The sequence below is a fragment of the Macaca mulatta genome, chromosome 14 (genome assembly GCF_049350105.2).
Source record: "Macaca mulatta isolate MMU2019108-1 chromosome 14, T2T-MMU8v2.0, whole genome shotgun sequence".
Classification (NCBI taxonomy): Eukaryota; Metazoa; Chordata; class Mammalia; order Primates; family Cercopithecidae; genus Macaca; species Macaca mulatta.
This window is the reverse complement of record NC_133419.1, coordinates 114494987-114514992: the sequence shown is the minus strand read 5'-3', so window position 1 is coordinate 114514992 and position 20006 is coordinate 114494987. Positions and strand designations below refer to the sequence as shown.

The 20006-nt window shown below is 38.7% G+C and overlaps 1 protein-coding gene and 1 pseudogene across 1 annotated transcript in view; both read left to right on the top strand.

The window, feature by feature from the left end:
* The window catches only part of ZW10 (zw10 kinetochore protein), a 43378-nt gene that overhangs the window by 7441 nt on the left and 15931 nt on the right, over window positions 1-20006 (top strand). Inside the window, exons 3-9 of the mRNA XM_001085694.5 lie at window positions 6208-6309; window positions 6533-6610; window positions 6755-6914; window positions 8415-8567; window positions 9286-9474; window positions 18650-18813; window positions 19356-19538. Of these exons, the coding sequence (XP_001085694.4) occupies window positions 6208-6309; window positions 6533-6610; window positions 6755-6914; window positions 8415-8567; window positions 9286-9474; window positions 18650-18813; window positions 19356-19538 (1029 nt within the window). The remainder of the gene's footprint in view (window positions 1-6207; window positions 6310-6532; window positions 6611-6754; window positions 6915-8414; window positions 8568-9285; window positions 9475-18649; window positions 18814-19355; window positions 19539-20006) is intronic.
* Window positions 11328-16064, top strand: LOC114672143 (small ribosomal subunit protein uS14 pseudogene; annotated as a pseudogene).

Here is a 20006-nt window from a genome sequence, read left to right as displayed (position 1 = left end):
AGCTATTCTAGCATAGTGTGTGTCAAGAATTGAAGGGGATCTAGGATTTTAACTTTCTTGAAAGTCAGTAAGTTAGCCTGCTAAAGTTTCATGGATTTTGTTTTTACATTTTTTTTGAGATGCACTCTTACTCTGTTGCCCAGGCTGGAGTGCAGTGGTGTGATCTAGGTTCATTGCAACCTCTGCCTCCTGGGTTCAAGCAATTCTCCTGTGTCAGCCTCCTAAGTAGCTAGGATTACAGGCATGTGCCATCATGCCTGGCTAATTTTTGTATTTTTAGTAGAGATAGAATTTCATCAGGTTGGCCAGAGTGGTCTCAAACTCCTGGCCTCAAGTGATCCACCCACCTCTGCCTCTCAAGGTAACTGGGATTACGGGCATGAGCCACTGCACCCGGCCTCATGGATTTTTTTTTTTTTTTTTAATTTTTAAAAATTAAAAAAAAAATTCTTGTTTTTTATTTTTTTGAGACAGTTTCACTCTGTTGCCCCTAGCGCAGTCATGGCTCACTGCAGCCTCAACCTCGTGGGCTCAGTTGATTATCTCACCTCACCCTCCCGGGTAGCTGGGACTACAGGTACAAGCCACCATGCCCAGCTAAATTTTTTTGTAGAGATAGGGTCTCACAATGTTGCCCAGGCTGGTCTAGAACTTCTGGGCTCAAGCAATTCTCCTTCTTCAGCCTCACAAAGTGCTGGGATTACAGGCTTGAGTCACCATTCCTGGAAAGTTTCATGGATTTTTGTAGAAGACATGAGTCTCCTTGGTGCGAGATGAAGGACAGTTTATTACTTACAGCAGTAGCCAGAGTATCAGCATTTTTGCATCAGTTGCCCAGTCCTGCTTCCTGTCGGACATTGTGCAGTGGATTGCTTTATATTAATAGAAAAGGACTCCTGAGTTTAAGGAACCTGAATCTTTTTAATGGGTAGCAAGCATACCTCCCTTTTGCTTTGGAGGGAGACACCATCTCTGTCTTCCAAGGCTGTTTACTATATAGGCGTTCTTGAAAAGATAGCCCAGAACTAAAGACAGTAATTGCCTTACTTGTAAGATGGTGCAAAAATGTGAGAGACATCTAGAGAATTGTCTCCCAAAAGTCTGTAGAGCAGCAGCTTTGGCAGTACCTGATAGCTTATTAGAAATGCAGGATCTCAGGCCTCAATCTAGACCCACTGAATCAGAATCTGCATTTTACTGAGAGTCACTGAGTGATATGTATATGCATTACAGTTTGAGAAGTATTGCTCTTAGGGTTTTGTCATTATTTACGTGATTCAATCTGGTCTCTTCTGGTATCCAGGTCATAGCTGGAGATAAAGGGAAAAGAGAGGGCATGTAGGGGCCACATCTATTTTCTTAAGACTCAGAGTTACCAATTACTTCTGTTAGTAATTGGTAAGATCTTAGACATGGTGTCACCCAACTGTGAAGGAGGCTAAAATATATAATGTGGTTGGGTGCTATTAATATGGAAAAAAGAAGAATGGATTTTAGTGGACAGTTTCCACATCATCTTACCCATATACATGTTTGGAGGTGAGGAAAATAATGTGGACTTGAGATAGCAGCACTTAGTAATTGAAGCCATGGGAATGGACAAGATTGCCCAGAAAGAGTATATAAAGCAGGGTTTCTCACCCTTGTCACTATTGATGTTTTGGGCTGGATATTTCTTTGTTGTGGAGGTCTGTCCTGTATATCGTATCATGTTAGCAGTATCCCTGGCCTCTGTTCGCTAGATGTGAATAGAGCTCTCTCATGGTGACAACCAGTGGCAGCCACTGTCTTCAGACGTTGTCACATGTCCCTGGTTGAGGGTGGGGAAAAATCACTTCCTGTTAAAAACCACTGGTTTGGAATAAGAAGAAAATCAGGAAGAAAGGAGTATCAATGTATATGGAGTGGTCAGAAAATGAAGCTCCCAAAAGAAAGTGAAAAAGGAAGGGCTAGAGAACTAAGAGGAAAATCAGTAGAGAATGGTATCATGGAACTAAGGGAAAGAATGTTTCAGAAGGAAGGAAAGTTAACACAGTACTGTTAAATACATTTCAGTCGACAACAGACCACATATACAAGTGTGGTCCCGTGAGATTATAGTGGAGCTGAAAAGTTCCTGTCACCTATTGATAATCCTGACTTCATAGGGCTAGGCTAATGTGCGTGTTTGTGTCTTAGTGTTTAACAGGAAAGTTTACAAAGTTAAAACAAAAAATTTAAAATAGAAAACAGCTTGTAGAAGGCAAATACAAATAAAATATTTTTACTACAAACCACTGCTCAAGGAAATAAGAGAGGACACAAACAAATGGAAAAACATTCCATTCTCATGGATAGGAAGAATCAGTATCATGAAAATGGCCATAAGCAATTTATAGATTCAATGCTGGTCCATCAAACTACCATTGACATTCTTCACAGAATTAGAAAAAAACTGTTTTAGTTTTCATATGAAATCAAAGAAGACCCATATAGACAAGACAATCCTAAACAAAAAGAACAAAGCTGGAGGCATCACACTACCTGACTTCAAACTATATTACAAGGCTACAGTAACCAAAGCAGCATGGTACTGGTACCAAAACAGACATATAGACCAATGGAGCAGAAATGAGGCCTCGGAAATAACACCACACTTCTACAACCATCTGATCTTTGACAAACCTGACAAAAACAAGCAATGGGGAAAGAATCTCCTATTCAGTAAAATGGTGCTGGGAAAACTGTTTTGCCATATGCAGAAAACTGAAACTGGATCCCTTCCTTATACCTTATACAAAAATTAACTCAAGGTGGATTAAAGACTTAAATGTAAAACCCAAAACCATAAAAACCCCAGAAGAAAACCTGGGCAATTCCATTCAGGACATAGGCATGGGCAAAGACTTCATGACAAAAATGCCAAAAGCAACTGCAATAAAAGCCAAAATTGACAAATGGGATCTAATTAAACTAAAGAGCTTCTGCACAGCAAAAGAAACTATCATCAGAGTGAACAGGCAATCTACAGAATGGGAGAAAATTTTTGCAGACTACCCATCTGACAAAGGTCTAATATCCAGAATTTACAAGGAACTTAAACATATTTATAAGAAAAAAACAGCCCCATCAAAAAGTGGGCGAAGGATATGAACAGACACTTCTCAAAAGAAGACATTTATGTGGCCAACAAACATGAAAAAAAGCTCAACATCACTGAATCAGAGAAATGCAAATCAAAACCACAATGAGATACCATCTCATGCAAGTCAGAATAGCGATTATTAAAAAGTCAGGAAACAATAGATGCTGGAGAGGATGTGGAGAAATAGGAACGTTTTTACACTGTTGGTGGGAATGTAAATTAGTTCAGCCATTGTGGAAGACAGTATGGTGATTCCTCAAGGATCTGGAATCAGAAATACCATTTGACCCAGCAGTCCCATTACTGGGTATATACCCAAAGGAATATAAATCATTCTACTATAAAGACACATGCACACATATGTTTATTGCCGCATTGTTTACAATAGCAAAGACATGGAACCAACCGAAATGCCCATCACTGATAGACTGGATAAAGAAAATGTGGTACGTATACACCATGGAATACTATGCAGCCATAAAAAGGAATGAGAGCATGTCCTTTGCAGGGACATGGATGAAGCTGGAAGCCATCATCCTTAGCAAAAAACAAGAGCAGAAAACTAAACACCGCATGTTCTCACTCATAAGTGGGAGTTGAACAGTGAGAACACACGGACACAAAGAGGGGAACAACACACACCAGGGCCTGTTGGGGGGTGAGGGGTGAGGGGAGGGAACTTAGAAGACGGGTTAATAGGTGCAACAAACCACCATGGCACATCTATACCTGTGTAACAAACCTGCATGTTCTGCACATGTATCCCATTTTTTTTTAGAAGAAATAAAAACACACAAAATATTTTTGTACAGCGTATAGTGTGTTTGCGTTTTAAGCTGTGTTATTACAAGAGTCAAAATGTTAAAAAGTTTAGCTAGGTGCAGTGGCTCACACCTGTAATCCCAGCACTTTGGGAGGCTGAGGCAGGCAGATCACTTGAGGTCAGGAGTTCGAGACCAGCCTGGCCAACATGGTAAAACCCCATCTCTACTGAAAATACAAAAATTAGCTGGGTGTGGTGGTGGACGCCTGTAATCCCAGCTACCTGGGTGGCTGAGGCGGGAGAATTGCTTGAACCCAGGAGGTAGCGGTTGCGGTGAGCCAAGATTGTGCCACTGCACTCCAGCTGGGTGACAGAGTGAGACTCCTCAAAAAAAAGAAAAAAAAGTTAAAAAGTTTATGAAGTAAAAATGTTATAGTAAGATAATGTTAATTTATTATTGAAGAAAGAAAATTTTTAAAAATAAATTTAGTGTTACCTAAATGTATAATGTTTATAAAGTCGGCAGTAGAGTATACTAATGTCCTAGACCTTTACATTACCTCACCACTCACCCACTGACTCACTCAGAGCAACTTCTAGTCCTGCAACCTCCATTCATGATAAGTGCCCTATACAGGTGTACCATTTTTATGCTGTATTTTTACTGTATGTTTTCTGTGTTTAGATACACAAATATTTACCATTGTGTAAATGGTACACTGACATGCTGTATGGGTTTATAGCCTGGGAGCAATAGTTTTATGTAGCCTAGGTACATAGTGGGACATACCATCTAGGTTTGTGTAAGTATACTCTATGATGTTTGCATGACATCAAAATCACCTAACAATGCATTTCTCAGAATGTGTCCCCATTGTTAAGTGACACACGACTGTACTAGTAATGTATGCTTTGGATTTAGCAATGAGGAGTTTAGTGTTTTTTTTTTTTTTTTTTTTTGGCAAGAACAGTTAGGAACCAGATCACAGTGAGGTATAGAGTGACTGAGAGGTGAGAATGTAAAGACAGTGAATATAGGTCACTATTTCAGGAAGCTGTTTGTGAGAGGGAGGAGAAAAATAAAGCAGTTGCTGAGCAACAGGGTGGTTGGTGAGGTGGAGGGAAATTTTTCCAAAAGATGGGAGAAATTTTAACATATTTAAATTTGATGGGATAAGCCATGCACTTACAGGTATTCAGTCAATATATATTTCACGAATGAGTGAAGATAAATTAGGGAGAGGTTAATTGGAGATTTTAGGAGACGGAATAATTGATCATGTAAAGTCATTTGATAAGGTGGGACAGAATGAGAGGTAGATTCTGCCTCAATATTAAATCTTTCTGACAAGGTGCGGTGGCTCATGCTGGCAATCTCAGCACTTTGGGAGGCCAAGGTGGGCAGATCGCTTGAGTCCGGGAGTTCAAGACCAGCCTGGACAAAATGGCGAAACTCCATCTTTATCACAAAATACAAAAATTAGCCAGGCATGGTGGTGCGTGCCTGTAGTTCTGGCTACTCAGCAGGGCTAAGGTGGGAGAATCGCTTGATTCTAGGGAAGTTGAGGCTGCAGTGAGCTGAGATTGCACCACTGTGCTTCAACCTGGGCAACAGAGTGAGACCCTGTTTCAATTAAAAAAAAAAATCCTAATAGAGCTGTCTGACTCTAAAATGAGTTATCACTTGGCAGTGGGGATACCTTTCTAGTAATCCAGGTGGATGAGCTCTCTGATGAAAGATACCTGTTTAGGCCGGGCGCGGTGGCTCAAGCCTGTAATCCCAGCACTTTGGGAGGCCGAGACGGGCGGATCACGAGGTCAGGAGATCGAGACCATCCTGGCTAACACGGTGAAACCCCGTCTCTATTAAGAAATACAAAAAAGTAGCCGGGCGAGGTGGCGGGCGCCTGTAGTCCCAGCTACTCGGGAGGCTGAGGCAGGAGAATGGCGTGAACCCGGGAGGCGGAGCTTGCAGTGAGCTGAGATCCGGCCACTGCACTCCAGCCTGGGTGACAGCGAGACTCCGTCTCAAAAAAAAAAAAAAAAAAGAAAGATACCTGTTTAAATTAAGAATAGATGGTGACTTGAGGATATTATATTGAAAGAAATGGATATTCTTGTGATAGGATAAAGGTTTGGACTAGTTGGACCTCTGGGGTATCTTCCTACTACATTCTGTGATTTTTATTCCAGTCTTAACTAGCATTTAAATTTCAACATGAATTATGTTGACCTAGTAAAGCTTATTGATTTGCTGTAAATGTTTTATTTCTTAGGTATGGTATAGCTTAAAAGTACTTGTCTTTGGTGTGTGAATTAGGTCTGCCGGGATCTTCATGTATCAACTGGTGAATTCACAGACTTAAAGCAGCAGTTGGAAAGAGACTCAGTTGTCCTAAGTTTGCTTAAACAGTTGCAGGAGGTCAGTAAACTCAACTTGAACCTTAGTATTTTGGTGGTGGGAAGGTCTCATTATTCAATGGCTATCTCCTGACTATAATGGGGTTTTTTTATCTTCATATTTTCTTTTCTTCTTCTTTTTTTTTTTTTTTAGAGGGAGGTAAAGTGGGAGCATTTCTTAATATTTTAAAAGCAAACAGACTTGAAATAATAGGATGTATAAAATATTATACTTAACTTTTCAGTTTTCCACTGCTATTGAAGAATATAATTGTGCATTAACAGAGAAGAAATATGTCACTGGTGCTCAGCATCTGGAAGAGGTACTAAATGCTTTCCCCAAAGCATGAACAATAAGTGCTTTTCTTGTTTTCAGTAAATTTTGTATTTTTTATCATTATGCAAATATATTCTAATTGCCCTGAGTCCAGATTGAATGTTTAACAGTGATTTCATTTCATTACCAGGCACAGAAATGCTTGAAGTTATTAAAATCCAGAAAATGCTTTGATTTAAAAATATTGAAATCTCTCAGCATGGAGCTCACAATACAGAAACAGAACATACTTTATCACCTTGGAGAAGAGTGGCAGAAGCTGATTGTATGGAAGTTCCCACCATCAAAAGGTGCTGCTGACCTCAGGTGGACTGCTTTGCTTCATCTGCCTGAACCAGTGTAGTGTCTGAATATACTCTACAGTTTTGTATTGGTAGATGAGGGTTCATTCATAATCTTCCATGTCTGTATTGAGTGCTCATGTTAGCAAGATGCTTACTTAGGACCAGCTCATCTGAGTCCCTAAAGTGCCCTCACCTTGCTTCCCTTACATCCCTCTTAGCTGTCCCGTTTCCTGGAAATGTGAGAAAAGATGATAAGGTAGTTGGGGTCATGTGGTGAGAGTGTGCTAGAGGAGGTGGTAGCAATTTGCCACCACATTGTTTCCATTGCCTTGTAGGACGTGCTCGTTCCTGACAGCCCTGATCCCAGCAGTTTATCTTGGCTGGAGAGTGTAGAGGAGCTATCTAGCCATTCTCTCTCTTGCTTAGGAAAGAAGATGAATCAGTAGGCTTGTGGGTAGAGGAGGGGTTTTGTTCAATTTCTTTCCAGTCATTGGGGAAAATAATGAGCTAGGGAGTGCTTTGTAAGGTGAAGAAATGGGATTACTTCTGCCTTGGCTTTGATTTATGCTACTTGGCTCTCAGCCTTTCTGCCTACCTCTGGGTATGAGCCCTCTTTGGTGTGTTGTTTGCCCTTAGAGTAAAACTTCAGAGGCTGTATTTAAAGGACATGCTATTGTACCTGGTGTATTTTCCAACATTGGATTTTGAAATTTAGTGTATTTCAGGAGAAACTGTCTCCCCCGTTCCCTTTCCTATGTCCACTTTGGCCTACAAATTCATTGTGTACTTATGTGTGTACATAGACACATGTGCATATGTGTATGTATATCAGTATTTGAAGGGAGTTATCCTGGAAATTTTAGATTCTGTTCTCAAGTAGAATATTAGTTAAGAGAAGAGGGCAGGTGTGTTGAATTATTTGTTATAACACACCCTACTTGTTAAACTTGTTTGGCAGAAAGAACATAGAAAGTAAGGTCTGTGAAACTAGGACCTCTTTTTTTTTTTTTTTTTTTTGAAGCACGGTCTCGCTGTGTCGCCCAGGCTGGAGTGCAGTAGCTCAAGCATAGTTCACTGCAGTCTCAAACTCCCGGGCTGAAGCGATCCTCCTGCCTCAGCCCCACCTACTTCTCCCACCCTGCCCCCAGTAGCTGTGACCACAGGTGCGTGCTACCACGCCTGATGAATTTTTAAATTTTTTGTTAGAGACAGGGTCTCACTATGTTGCCCAGGGTGGTCTTGAACTCCTGGGCTCAAGTGATCCTCCTGCCTCGGCCTCCCAATGTGCTGGGATTACAGACATGAGTTCCCTCACCTGACCTCAAAAAGTCATTTCCTTTTTTAAAGTGATGCCAAGGACATGTATGTCATAATTCATATTTGGTTGCATTAGGAGTATATTGTAATAGAACTGCATTGGAAATATCAGAGAATGAACTCTGAGGAATAGAAGTGGGAACATCTCATATTGGTGAGACAGCTGATGTTTTTCTTCCTTTTTCTTAGATACCAGCAGTTTGGAATCTTACCTACAAACTGAACTTCATTTATACACTGAACAATCACATAAAGAGGAGAAGACCCCTATGCCACCCATCAGTTCTGTCCTCTTGGCATTTTCTGTTCTTGGAGAACTACACAGCAAGCTTAAATCATTTGGTGAGGCATGCTACTTTGTTTCATTTACACAAAATCTCCTAAGGCCCACTATTAAAGGGAAAACAGAAAAGATGATAAAATATTCTCTGGGGAGTATTAATATAGGGTCTGGCCTCTTGATTCATCAAAGGGAATTGTCATAAATATTATCCTTTTTATTAAGGGATTGGGTTTTTTTTTTAAACTGTTCCTATTTTATTTGGTTTTTGAATAATTTAAATAAAAATCTGTAGACAATCTGGGAAACTTCAGTGGTAAAACCTACACTGCATAATGGTTGGTGTGTAATGTCATGGTATATGTATTTTGGTTGTTAGGTTCAAATATTCATATTCTTTTTTTGACAGGTTTACCTTTTAGAAGTTTTTTTTTTTTTTTTTTTTTTTAGATGAAGTTTCGCTTTTGTCACCTAGGCTGGACTGCGATGGCATGATCTCAGCTTACTGCAACCTCTACCTCCTGGGTTCAGGCAATTGTCCTGCCTCAGCCTCCCGAGTAGCTGGGATTACAGGTGCCTGACACCATGCCCAGCTAATTTTTGTATTTTTAGTAGAGATGGGATCTCACCATGTTGGCCAGGCTGGTATTGAACTCCTGGCCTCAGATGATCCACCTGCCTCGGCCTGCCAAAGTGCTGGGATTACAGATGTGAGCCACCGTGCCTGGCCTAGAAGTGTCTTACAGTGATTTTTTGGTGAATGTTCATATGATTTTTCAGGTCAGATGCTGCTGAAGTATATCCTTAGGCCTCTGGCATCTTGTCCATCCCTTCACGCTGTGATAGAAAGCCAGCCTAACATAGTTATTCGTTTTGAATCTATAATGACTAACTTGGAATATCCATCACCATCTGAAGTTTTTACAAAGATCAGACTGGTACTAGAAGTGCTCCAGAAACAGCTTCTAGGTATGTATCTCCAAGGCAGTGTTTTTATATTTTGGAAAAGTAAATATTGTTTTTAAAAGTAAATATTATTTTAAAGTAGAAATGCCTATAATGTGTGAGAAAGTAGGCTCAGAAGTAGGTAAATTGTGCCATAGGGGCAAAGAAGTTGCTGTCTTGTTTTTTGCCTATTTTGCATTCCTTCTCTGCACTATATTGACAAGTAGGGCCATCAGTGGTACCCCAGATTCTGTATTTGTAATATTATTTTAGTTGAATTCTAGGATGCACTTCTCTCACTGGACTCCCAGTACCATCACAAATTGGAACTCGTACTTTAGTTATAGGAGAAGAAGAAATGAACCAAGTGTTGTTTTACATATTTCCATAGAAACCCCTGTTAATCTGATAAAAACAAACTTGGTTTAACATAGGAAATAAATTGTATTTCAGCCTGTTGATCTTTGTGTATTCACACTAGAAACAGCCAGTTTCTGTATTCCTTAAATCGTGTTTTTGGTTATTGTACCATTAAAAGTGAAGTCTCTTGTGCTTTTTTTTTTTTTTTTAAGTCTATTTGACTTGCCTTCTTTGTGCTTTTCTCAGTTGTCATATTGAATAGCCTGGCTAACCATTCCTGCTGTGGCTAAAGTGAAAAAGAAATGCTCCTATTGTTTGTGGGCCTTCCTGGCAGTCATATACTGTATGTTTATATATAAATAATTTATATGTAAAGCAAGGACTTTTCTATAGTTTTGGTGAGAGCAGAGAAGAAAATATCCTAAGGCTCGCATAAACTTCGGAAATCCAAGGTAGTTTTTCTTGTTCCCAGATCCTCCCCTTGGGGAGGAATACAATTTTGTTTTCATTAGATATAAATTAAGTTGTAAACAAAGCATCCAAAGATTAGAAGGAATTGGAGAGATAATTTGGTCCAAATATCTCAGATGCCTGAATCTCCTCTATAATATTCCATCAATTGGTCAGATAGCCAATCTGAACACTTTCAGTGAGAGAGAACTTGAGGCATTTTATCCTGCCCCTGGGCAATTCTGAGTACCAGGCAGGTTTTTGTTTTGTTTTGTTTTTTAAAACTCACATTTCTTACCTGTACTCTTAAATACTACTACAAAAATGCTAATTTTGCAAATTAAATCTTTAGGGTAGTTATTTTAAAAGTTTGTCACAATATGCTACCCTGTAATGTCTACTTTATTGATGCTGTTTTTATAGTGTGGAGCCATATAGAATGAGTCTAATTCCTATTACACATGATGGATTTTCAAATTCTTTACAGTTGCTGTTATTTCCCCTACATCTTATCACCAGTGTAAACATTTTTATTTTTTGAATGACATAGTTTTAAGTTCTCCTTATCTTCATTGCTCTTCTGGTATTGGTAGGTTTGGTTTTTCCTGAAGCCTCTCTTATCTTGTAGATGGCCTTCTTGATGTGTCTTTGCATGGCTTTTTCTCTGCATTTGCATCCTGGTGTCTCTTTCTCTTATAAAGACACCAGTTGTGTTGGATCAGGACTCTACCCTTATGACCCCATGTAACCTTAATTACCTCCTTAAAGGGACTACTAGCATACTCAGAGATATTGCGGGTTTGGTTTTAGACCACTGCAATAAAGTAGTGTCCCAGTAAAGCAAGTCCCACAAATTTTTCGGTTTCCCAGTGCATATAAAAGTTGTAGTTACACTGTACTGTAGTCTATTAAGTGTGCTATAGCATTATGTCTAAACAGTATACATACCTTAATTTAAAAATATATTATTATTAAAAAGTGCTAACTCATCTGAGCCTTCAGTGAGTCATAATCTTTTTGTTGGTGGAGTGTCTTGCCTCAATGTTGATGGCTGCTGACTGATCAGGATGGTGGTTGCTGAAGGTTGGATGGCTGTGTCAATTTCTTAAAACAGGACAACAATGAAGCTTGCCTTATCAATTGACTTCCCTTCTTGAAAGATTTCTCAGTAACATGCAGTGCTGTTTGATAGCATTTTTACCCCTAGTTGAACTTTTTTCAAAATTGGAGTCATTCTTCTCACCCTGCCACTGCTTTATCAACTAAATTTATGGACTGTTCTAAATCCTTTGTTGTCATTTAAACAATGTTCACAGCATCTTCACCAGCAGTAGAATCTGTCTCAGGAAACCACTTTCTTTGTTCATCCACTAGAAAAAACTCCTCATCTATTCAGGTTTTATCATGAGGTTGCAGCAATTTAGTTATATCTTCAGGCTCTATTACTGATTCTGGCTCTCTTGCCATTTCTAGTATATTGGCAGTTACTTCTTTAACTGAAGTCTTAAACCCCTCAAAGTCATGAGGGTTGGAATCAACTTCTTCCAGACTCCTGTTAATTTTGCTATTTTGACCTCCTCCCATGAATTGTGAATGCTTTTAATTACATGTAGAATGATGAATCCTTTCTAGAAGATTTTCAGTTTACTTTGCTCAAATCCATCAGAGGAATCACTGTGGCAGCTTTAATTTTATTTCTTGAATGATAAGACTTGAAAGTCAAAATTACTCCTTGATTCATAGGTTACAGATGGATCGTGTGTTAGCAGGCATGAAAACAGCATTAATCTCCTTGCTTGTCTCCATCAGAGTTCTTGGGCGACCAGGTGCATTGCCAGTAAGCGGTAATATTTTGAAAGAAATCTTTTTTCTGAGCAGTAGGTCTCAACAGAGACCTTAAAATATTCAGTAAACCATGCTATTGGCTGGGCATGGTCGCTCACACCTGTAATCCAAGAGCTTTGGAAGGCCAAGGTAAGAGAATTGCTTGAGGCCAGGAGTTTGAGACCAGGCTGGGTAACATAGTGATACCTGGCCTCTACTAAAAAAATAAAAAATTAGCCAGGCATAGTGGCATGTGCCTGTAGTCCCAGCTACTTGGGAAGCTGAGGCAGGAGGATCAGTTGAGCCCAGTTGGAGGCTGCAGTGAGCTGTGTTCACGTCACTGCACTTCTGGGTAACAGAGCAAGATTCTGTCTCATAAAACAAAGTAAGACATGCTGTTTTTGAAAAATATCCTGAAAAACCATGCTGTTGTGGATGTGTTGCCATCCAGGCTTTATCCCATCTCTAGAGCACAAGCAGAGTAGATTTAGCATAATTCTTAAGGCCCTGGGAATTTTTTTGAGACAAGTCTCACTCTGTTGCCCAGGCTGGAGTGTAGTGGCATGATCTCAGCTCACTGCAACCTCTGTCTCCCGGGTTCAAGCGATTCTCTTGCCTCCGCCTCCTGAGTAGCTGGGATTACAGGTGTGTGCTACCACGCCCAGCTAATTTTTATAATTTTAGTAGAGATGGGGTTTCACTGTGTTGCCCAGGCTGGTCTCGAACTCCGGGCCTCAAGCAGTCCACCTGCCTTGGCCTCCCAAAGTGCTAGGATTACAGGTGTGAGCCATCGCGCCCGGCCTGGCACTAGGATTTTTGGAATGGTTGATGAACATGGTTTCAACTTAAAGTCACCAGCCGCATTAGTCCCTAGCAAGAGGGTCAGCCTATTGTTTGAAGCTTTGAAGCCAAGTATTGACTTCTGTCTAGCAATTAAAGTTCCAGATGGCATATCTTCCAATAGAAGGCTAGTTTGTCTACACTAAAAATCTGTTGTTTAGTATAGAGACCTTTGTCGATTATCTTAGCTAGGCCTGCTGGATAACTTGCTGTAGCTTATCCATTGGCACTTGCCGCTTCACCTTGAGCTTTTATATTATGGAGACAGCTTCTTTTCTTCAAACCTCATGAGCCAAACTCTCCTAGCTTCATCCTTTTCTTCTGCAGCTTCCTCACCTCTCTGAGCCTTCATAGAATTGAAGAGAGTTAAGGCCTTACTCTGGATTAGGCTTTGGCTTTAAGAAAATGTTGTGGTAGGTTTGAGCTTCTACACAGACCACTCAAACTTTCTCCATAAATTGCCAGGCACGGTGGCTCACACCTGTAATCCTAGCACTTTGGGAGGCTGGGGCGGACAGATCACTTGAGGTCAGGAGTTCAAGACCAGCCTGGTCAACATAGTGAAACCCTGTCTTTACTAAAAATACCAAAATTAGCTGGGCATGATGGCACATGCCTGTAATTTCAGCTACTCAGGAGGCTAAGGTGAGAGAACTGCTTGGACCCAGGAGGCGGAGATTGCAGTGAGCTGAGATCATGCCATTGCACTCCAGCCTGGGTGACAGAGTAAGACTTTATCTCAAAAAAACAAAACAAAAAACAAAACTTTATCTATAAATAAGCTTGTTTTACTTTATAATCCATCTGTTCAGCAATACACTTTTAATACACTTTTCATTTCCTTCAAGCACTTTTCCCACTAACTCAGGAACAGAAAACCAAATACTGCATGTCCTCACTTATAAGCGGGAGCTAAGTGATGAACACACATGACACATACTGGGGAACAACACACACTGGGGCCTATTGGAGGGTGGAGGGTGGGAGGAGGGCAAGGAATAGGAAAAATAACTAATGGGTACTAGGCCTAATACCTAGGTGATGTAATAATCTATACAACAAACCCCCATGACAGAAGTTTACCTGTATAACAGACCTGCACATGTACTCCTGAACTTAATATAAAAGTTAAAAAAAAAGTAAAGGTAAATAAATAAGGAATTTAAAGCAATGTTAACCACACAAAAAACCCAGTCTTTTCCTTTGAATTCAAAACTTGGCTAACTGGCACAAGAGGTCTAGTTTTTGACTTACCTGAGCCTTTGACATGCCTTTATCACTAAGTTTGATCATTTCTAACTTTTGATATAAAGTGAGAGGTGTGTGACTCTTTCACTTGAACACGTATAAGCTATTGTAGGGTTATTAGTTGGTCTAATTTCAGTATTGTGTCTCAGGGAATAGGGAAACCCTAGGAGACAGAGACGTGAGTGGAAAGGGTAGGGGTATGAGGGAAAGGGGTGACTGGTTAGTGGAGTAGTCAGAACACACACAACATTTGTTAAGTTCACTGTCTTACATGGGTGTGGTTCATGGCATTTCAAAACAATTACAATGGTAACATCAAAAATCATGAAAAAGTTTGAAATATTGTAAGAATTGCCAAAATGTGACAGATATATGAAGTGAGCACATGCTCTTGGACAAAATGGTGCTCACAGACTTGCTTAATGGAGGGTTGCCACAAACCTTCAATTTGAAAACCCCAAAAAACCATTATCTGTGAAGCACATTAAAGCAAAACACAATAAAATAAAGTATGCCTGTATATCCAAATCTAGTCACATTGGGGGCTAGGACTTCAACGTATGAATTTGGGCAGGAACACAATTTAGTCCATAGTAGTTGTATTTGCCAAATACACATACACACACACACACACACACACATCTTGTTCATGTGCAGTGTGATGTAAGTACGAAAACAAGTTTTTTGCCTTTTTAAATCTTTGATTATTTGAATATTTGGCAAGCATTTCTTTTGTTTTAACAAAGCCTTAAAGATAACAATGTAGTAAATCTTTCTAAAACCCTTCCAGATTCAAGTAATGAGCATTGGCAAAGAACATAAGTTCATCATATTTATTGTCTTCTGTTTCTTTCAACAGTTCCATTAACCAGTAATAATTAATAGTATTTGCATGTATGTAAACTGAATACTTTTAACAATGTTCATTAAACTTTTTATAGAGTATGTTTCAGATAAAAAACAACACAGGTATCTATCACGTGATGAAATGAAGCAATAAGGAAATCATTAGTCTTTTTTTTTTTTTTTTGAGATGGAGTCTCACTCTGTCACCCAGGCTGGAGTGCAGTGGTGCGATCTTCGCTCACTGCAACCTCCGCCTCCACGGTTCAAGAGATTCTCCTGCCTCAGCCTCCTGAGTAGCTGGGATTACAGGTGCGCGCCACCACGTCGGGCTAATTTTTGTATTTTTAGTAGAGTCGGGGTTTCACCTTGTTGGTCAGACTGGTCTCGAACTTTTGACCTCGTGATCTGCCGGCCTTGGCCTCCCAAAGTGGTGGGATTACAGGCATAAGCCACCGCGCTCAGCCAGTCTTTTGTTTTAAAACTCCAATGAATCTGGATTTTTTTTCTCCTAACATAGAACTAGAACACTATTCGTTGTAATAAAAATTATTTTTTCATATCTTGCTGAAATTCTTTGACAAATGTGAAAGGTTAAAAATATCTATGCAAAACAGACAAAAACTGTGCAGTGAGATTGATTTTTTAGGCTATGAATTGATAATATTTCTTTGCAAATTTGGAAGTCCCTTTAGAAAAAATGTACCCAAAGTATGATTTACAGCTAAAGAAAAGTATTTGGCCTTTTTACCTCATCGCACTCCTGAGAGCAAGATAGGTCACCAGCAGCTGTACTGGAGCCACTGGTGAAAATTCGGCCAGAATTCTTGCTTTTGTCGTGTCTGCTCAAACCAGCATGGTCTGATCTGGAAATATGGCCTCAATATGTGCCGCCAGTGTTTCCGTCAGTATGCGAAGGATATTGGTTTCATTAAGTTGGACTAAATGATCTTCCTTGAAAGGATTATCCAAGGCATCTACCTAATGCAAAACCATGATGCCTCTTTGTACATAAAATAAACACACACACACACACACACACAAGGAAAGTATTTTCAATTTTCCAGAAATTGAATCAATTGATCTTTGATATTGTTAGAAAGATATTATATTTTGTGGACTGTATTCTGTGGTTGCTTCATTGAAGATCTTTTACATTTTAAAAAACATGTCTTTTCCTTATAATTTTTAAGAAAATTAAAAAATAATCACTTCTTTTGCTAGCTCTCCATTTAAAAAGGGTTTTTTTTTTTAAATACAAGAATCCAAGTTATTGAAAGTTAGAAGTTCAGGTCCTGTTAAAATCACACTTTTTATTGGACATTTAATTCTGATTCCAGGTGACTAATTTTGTCAATTCTTTTTTCACAGGAAGCATCAAATTCCTAATGTATTTGCTGAAAATGTCCCTTAATATTGTTCACTTTATTGTCTTAAAAAATGTTTTGTGGCCAGGTGCGGTGGCTCACGCCTGTAATCCCAGCACTTTGGGAGGCCAAGGCAGGTGGATCACCTGAGGTCAGAAGTTCAGGAGCAGCCTGGTCAACATGGTGAAACCCTGTCTCTACTAAATATACAAAAATGAGCTGGGCGTGGTGGTGGGTGCCTGTAATCCTAGCTACTTGGGAGGCTGAGGAAGGAGAATCACTTGAACCCGGGAGGTGGAGGTTGCAGTGAGCCGAGATCGCGCCATTGCTCTCCAGCCTGGGCAACAAGAGCGAAACTTCATCTCAAAAAAAAAAAAAAAGTTTTGTATACAACAAGCAAGCAGCTTTTTTTGTTTTACCCTGTTGTAGCAAATTGCAGCTGCCATTGATTGTGAAATTTGTGACATGCTTTCTTCTAGTCTTTTTTACCTTTGCTCTTTCAGTGGTACTACCAGCTTCTCCATCTTTACTTGACTGTATCAATAGTATGCTTTGTTTTAAATTTTAAAATTTGTACATGTTTTCTTAATCTAGAAGAAGAGTAATATCATAACTAAAATAAGTATTTCAATTTAACTACCTATTACCATTTATGTAGGTATCACCATAACTTGTGCTCTATGCATAAAATATTCAGATAAACACATTACAGTGTTATACTAGTGCATAGAGGAAAGAAAACTGTGATAGGATCAGTCTGGAGAAAAAATGATGATGGAATCAGTCTGTTGACACTGACTGGTTTGGCAATGTATTATATGAAATACTAGAAATGACATTTGTGCCTGTTGAGTGCTTGACAATGCAACAGTAATATTTTATGTGATGCAGTGGTTGCAGTGAAATGTAGTTCTATCAAAACAATGAAATTGTGTTTAATGGAAAAGTATTTTACCCTGCTGCTTAAAAATTTGTTTTCCATTCAAAAATTATAGGGAGGTCTTGTGCCTCCTTCACACAATTTTCTACAGTGTTAACATCTTAAATATTATATAGTAATATATAGTGCAGTATAGTGCAATATCAAAACCAGGAAGTTAACATTGGTACAATTCATTGAGTTTATTTAGATTTCACCAGTTTTAGATGCTCGTGTGTGTGTTTGTGTAGTTCTGTGCAATTTTTTCATATGTGTAAATTCATGTAACCACCACTACAGTTAAGATACAGAACTGTTCCAAAACCACAAGGCTCCTTTGTGCTGCCCCTTTATAAGGACACACCCCTGCTTCTGTTTTTAAACTTAAATTTCAATTAATCAAAACTTTAAAAAGTTGAATTTCTCAGTCACACTAGCCACATTTTAAGTGTTTAGTAGCAAAATGTGGTTGGTGGCTATCATATTGGACAATGCAGACTAGACTTTAGACGTTGTGAAGTATCTTAAAGGCTTTGAGATAATATGTTCACTTTCTTCTCAGGGGTGTGTGTGTGTGTGTTTGTGTTTAAAGAGACTTGATCTTGCTATGTTGCCCAGGCTGGATTTGAACTCCTAGGCTCAAGTGGTCCTCCCAGCTCAGCCTCCGGAATGGCTTTGTCACTGTGCCCTGCTCTTCTAAGGCTCTTAATCCCCTAAGTCTTCCTTTGTGAATCAGAACTAGGTTCATAACAGCTAGTCTCTTTTATGAGTCCTCTTCCTTCTACATTGGCCACTGGTTCTTAACTATTATTTAATTGATTAATAGGATGTTCTAAACATCATCCTCAATATGTGTTGGAAAAAACCACCATAACATATACTGTAGAGGAGGTATTGAAATACTCTGTTTTATAGACTAGTTATGTTTTACTATAAAGTACAAACACTCAGATTCTATGCATAGATGAAAAAAGTATGTTTATTCATTATTAAATAAGTGGGATTTTATTCTAAACTAGTTTCAAGTTAGAATGCAGAACTTCTGCGTGCTTGTCAAATCAGATCAGCAGCTTAGCACTAGATGATTATAATGTAGATGGCTTAATACCTCATTGTTACAGAGTACAGGCAGTAATATAGTACAGACAATTCATTTGAGCAGTGAAAATAAAATAATAATAATTGTGTGTCATGATTTGTCCCACACAGTCAGTTGAGAAGGCTGTAGAATTATCTGTGCTGTTTTCTTCCCCATCATCTTAAAATTAAAGAATTCTAGAAAACCTAAGAATATTCCAGGACTGCGAATGGTTTCTTGTTTAAAACTTCTTTTTTTAAAAAAATTCAGATCTGTCACTTGACTCTGACCTGGAAAATGAAAAAACGTCTACTGTCCCGTTGGCTGAGATGCTTGGAGACATGATCTGGGAGGACTTGTCTGAGTGCCTCATCAAAAACTGTTTGGTTTATTCTATTCCAACAAATAGCAGCAAATTACAGCAATATGAAGAGGTAAAGAGTCGCGATAGCACAGAAGGTTTTAAGACACTGTTGATTATTATTGCTGTCTTTTGTTTTTCCTTGGAGATAGTTTGTTCTTTAGTTATACCTTTAAGCAAATTGTTAATAAGGAATAGAGACAAATTCCATATAACTTCGTTTTTCTCCTGGCTTCCTACCTCTTTAACTGCAGAAGCTTGTTTTCTTATTAAATATATTTTCTTTATATCCATTTATACTTACATTAGCTATAATAGCTATTGTGTGACATTTTACTTTTTTGCTTCTTTTTAGTGTTTCCTTGAGTACTAAAATAAGTATATTTATTTTAACTGTACTTTTACCAAGTAGAGTCAGACATTTCTATTGAAGATATTCTTTCTAATAAATTTAAGGCTGGAAATATGTATATTTTTATACCCAGTAATTGATGGTCCATTCTAAATCTTAAATGAACAGCTTGGTTCTTATTTTTTATACATTGGATTTGAAATTCTAATATTGTAATGAAATATATGTATGTGATTCTTTTCTTTTTTGTGTGTGTATCTCAGATCATACAATCCACTGAAGAATTTGAAAATGCCCTAAAGGAAATGAAATTTTTAAAAGGAGATACTACAGATTTGCTGAAATATGCTCGTAACATCAATTCTCATTTTGCAAACAAGAAGTGCCAGGATGTGATTGTGGCAGCCAGAAATCTAATGACCTCTGAAATTCATAACACTGTGAAGGTATCAGGGTTATATTGCATTGTATATGAAGCATTGTATATGAGAAAGCAACTCATTTTGAGATGCATATAGTAAAGTGGAAAAGAGGATGATGGTTGTTGAGCTGAGTCAAGTTATTAATCTTTTTTACATTGGTTTTGTCCCCATTAAAGTGGTCCTAATCTCTACGTCTTCCATTGGGTATTGTGAAGTGCTGATAAGATAATGCACATGAAAGCCTTGTAAAAATGGAAAAAGTCTACATACATGTAATGGATTATTATTGTTGAAGTGAGATAGTAGATTATTCTCATCTTTATTTCTGAAGGTTTTAGGACACAACTTTGTGACAGGTACACTTGGGCTATATTATGTCCAGAAATTATATCCTGTTATGCAAATGTTGACTTGAATAGAGGGACTAGTTTTAAAGCTAAAATAATAAAACAGGTAAATAAAAAGATAGGATATAAATAATTACCTGTAAAG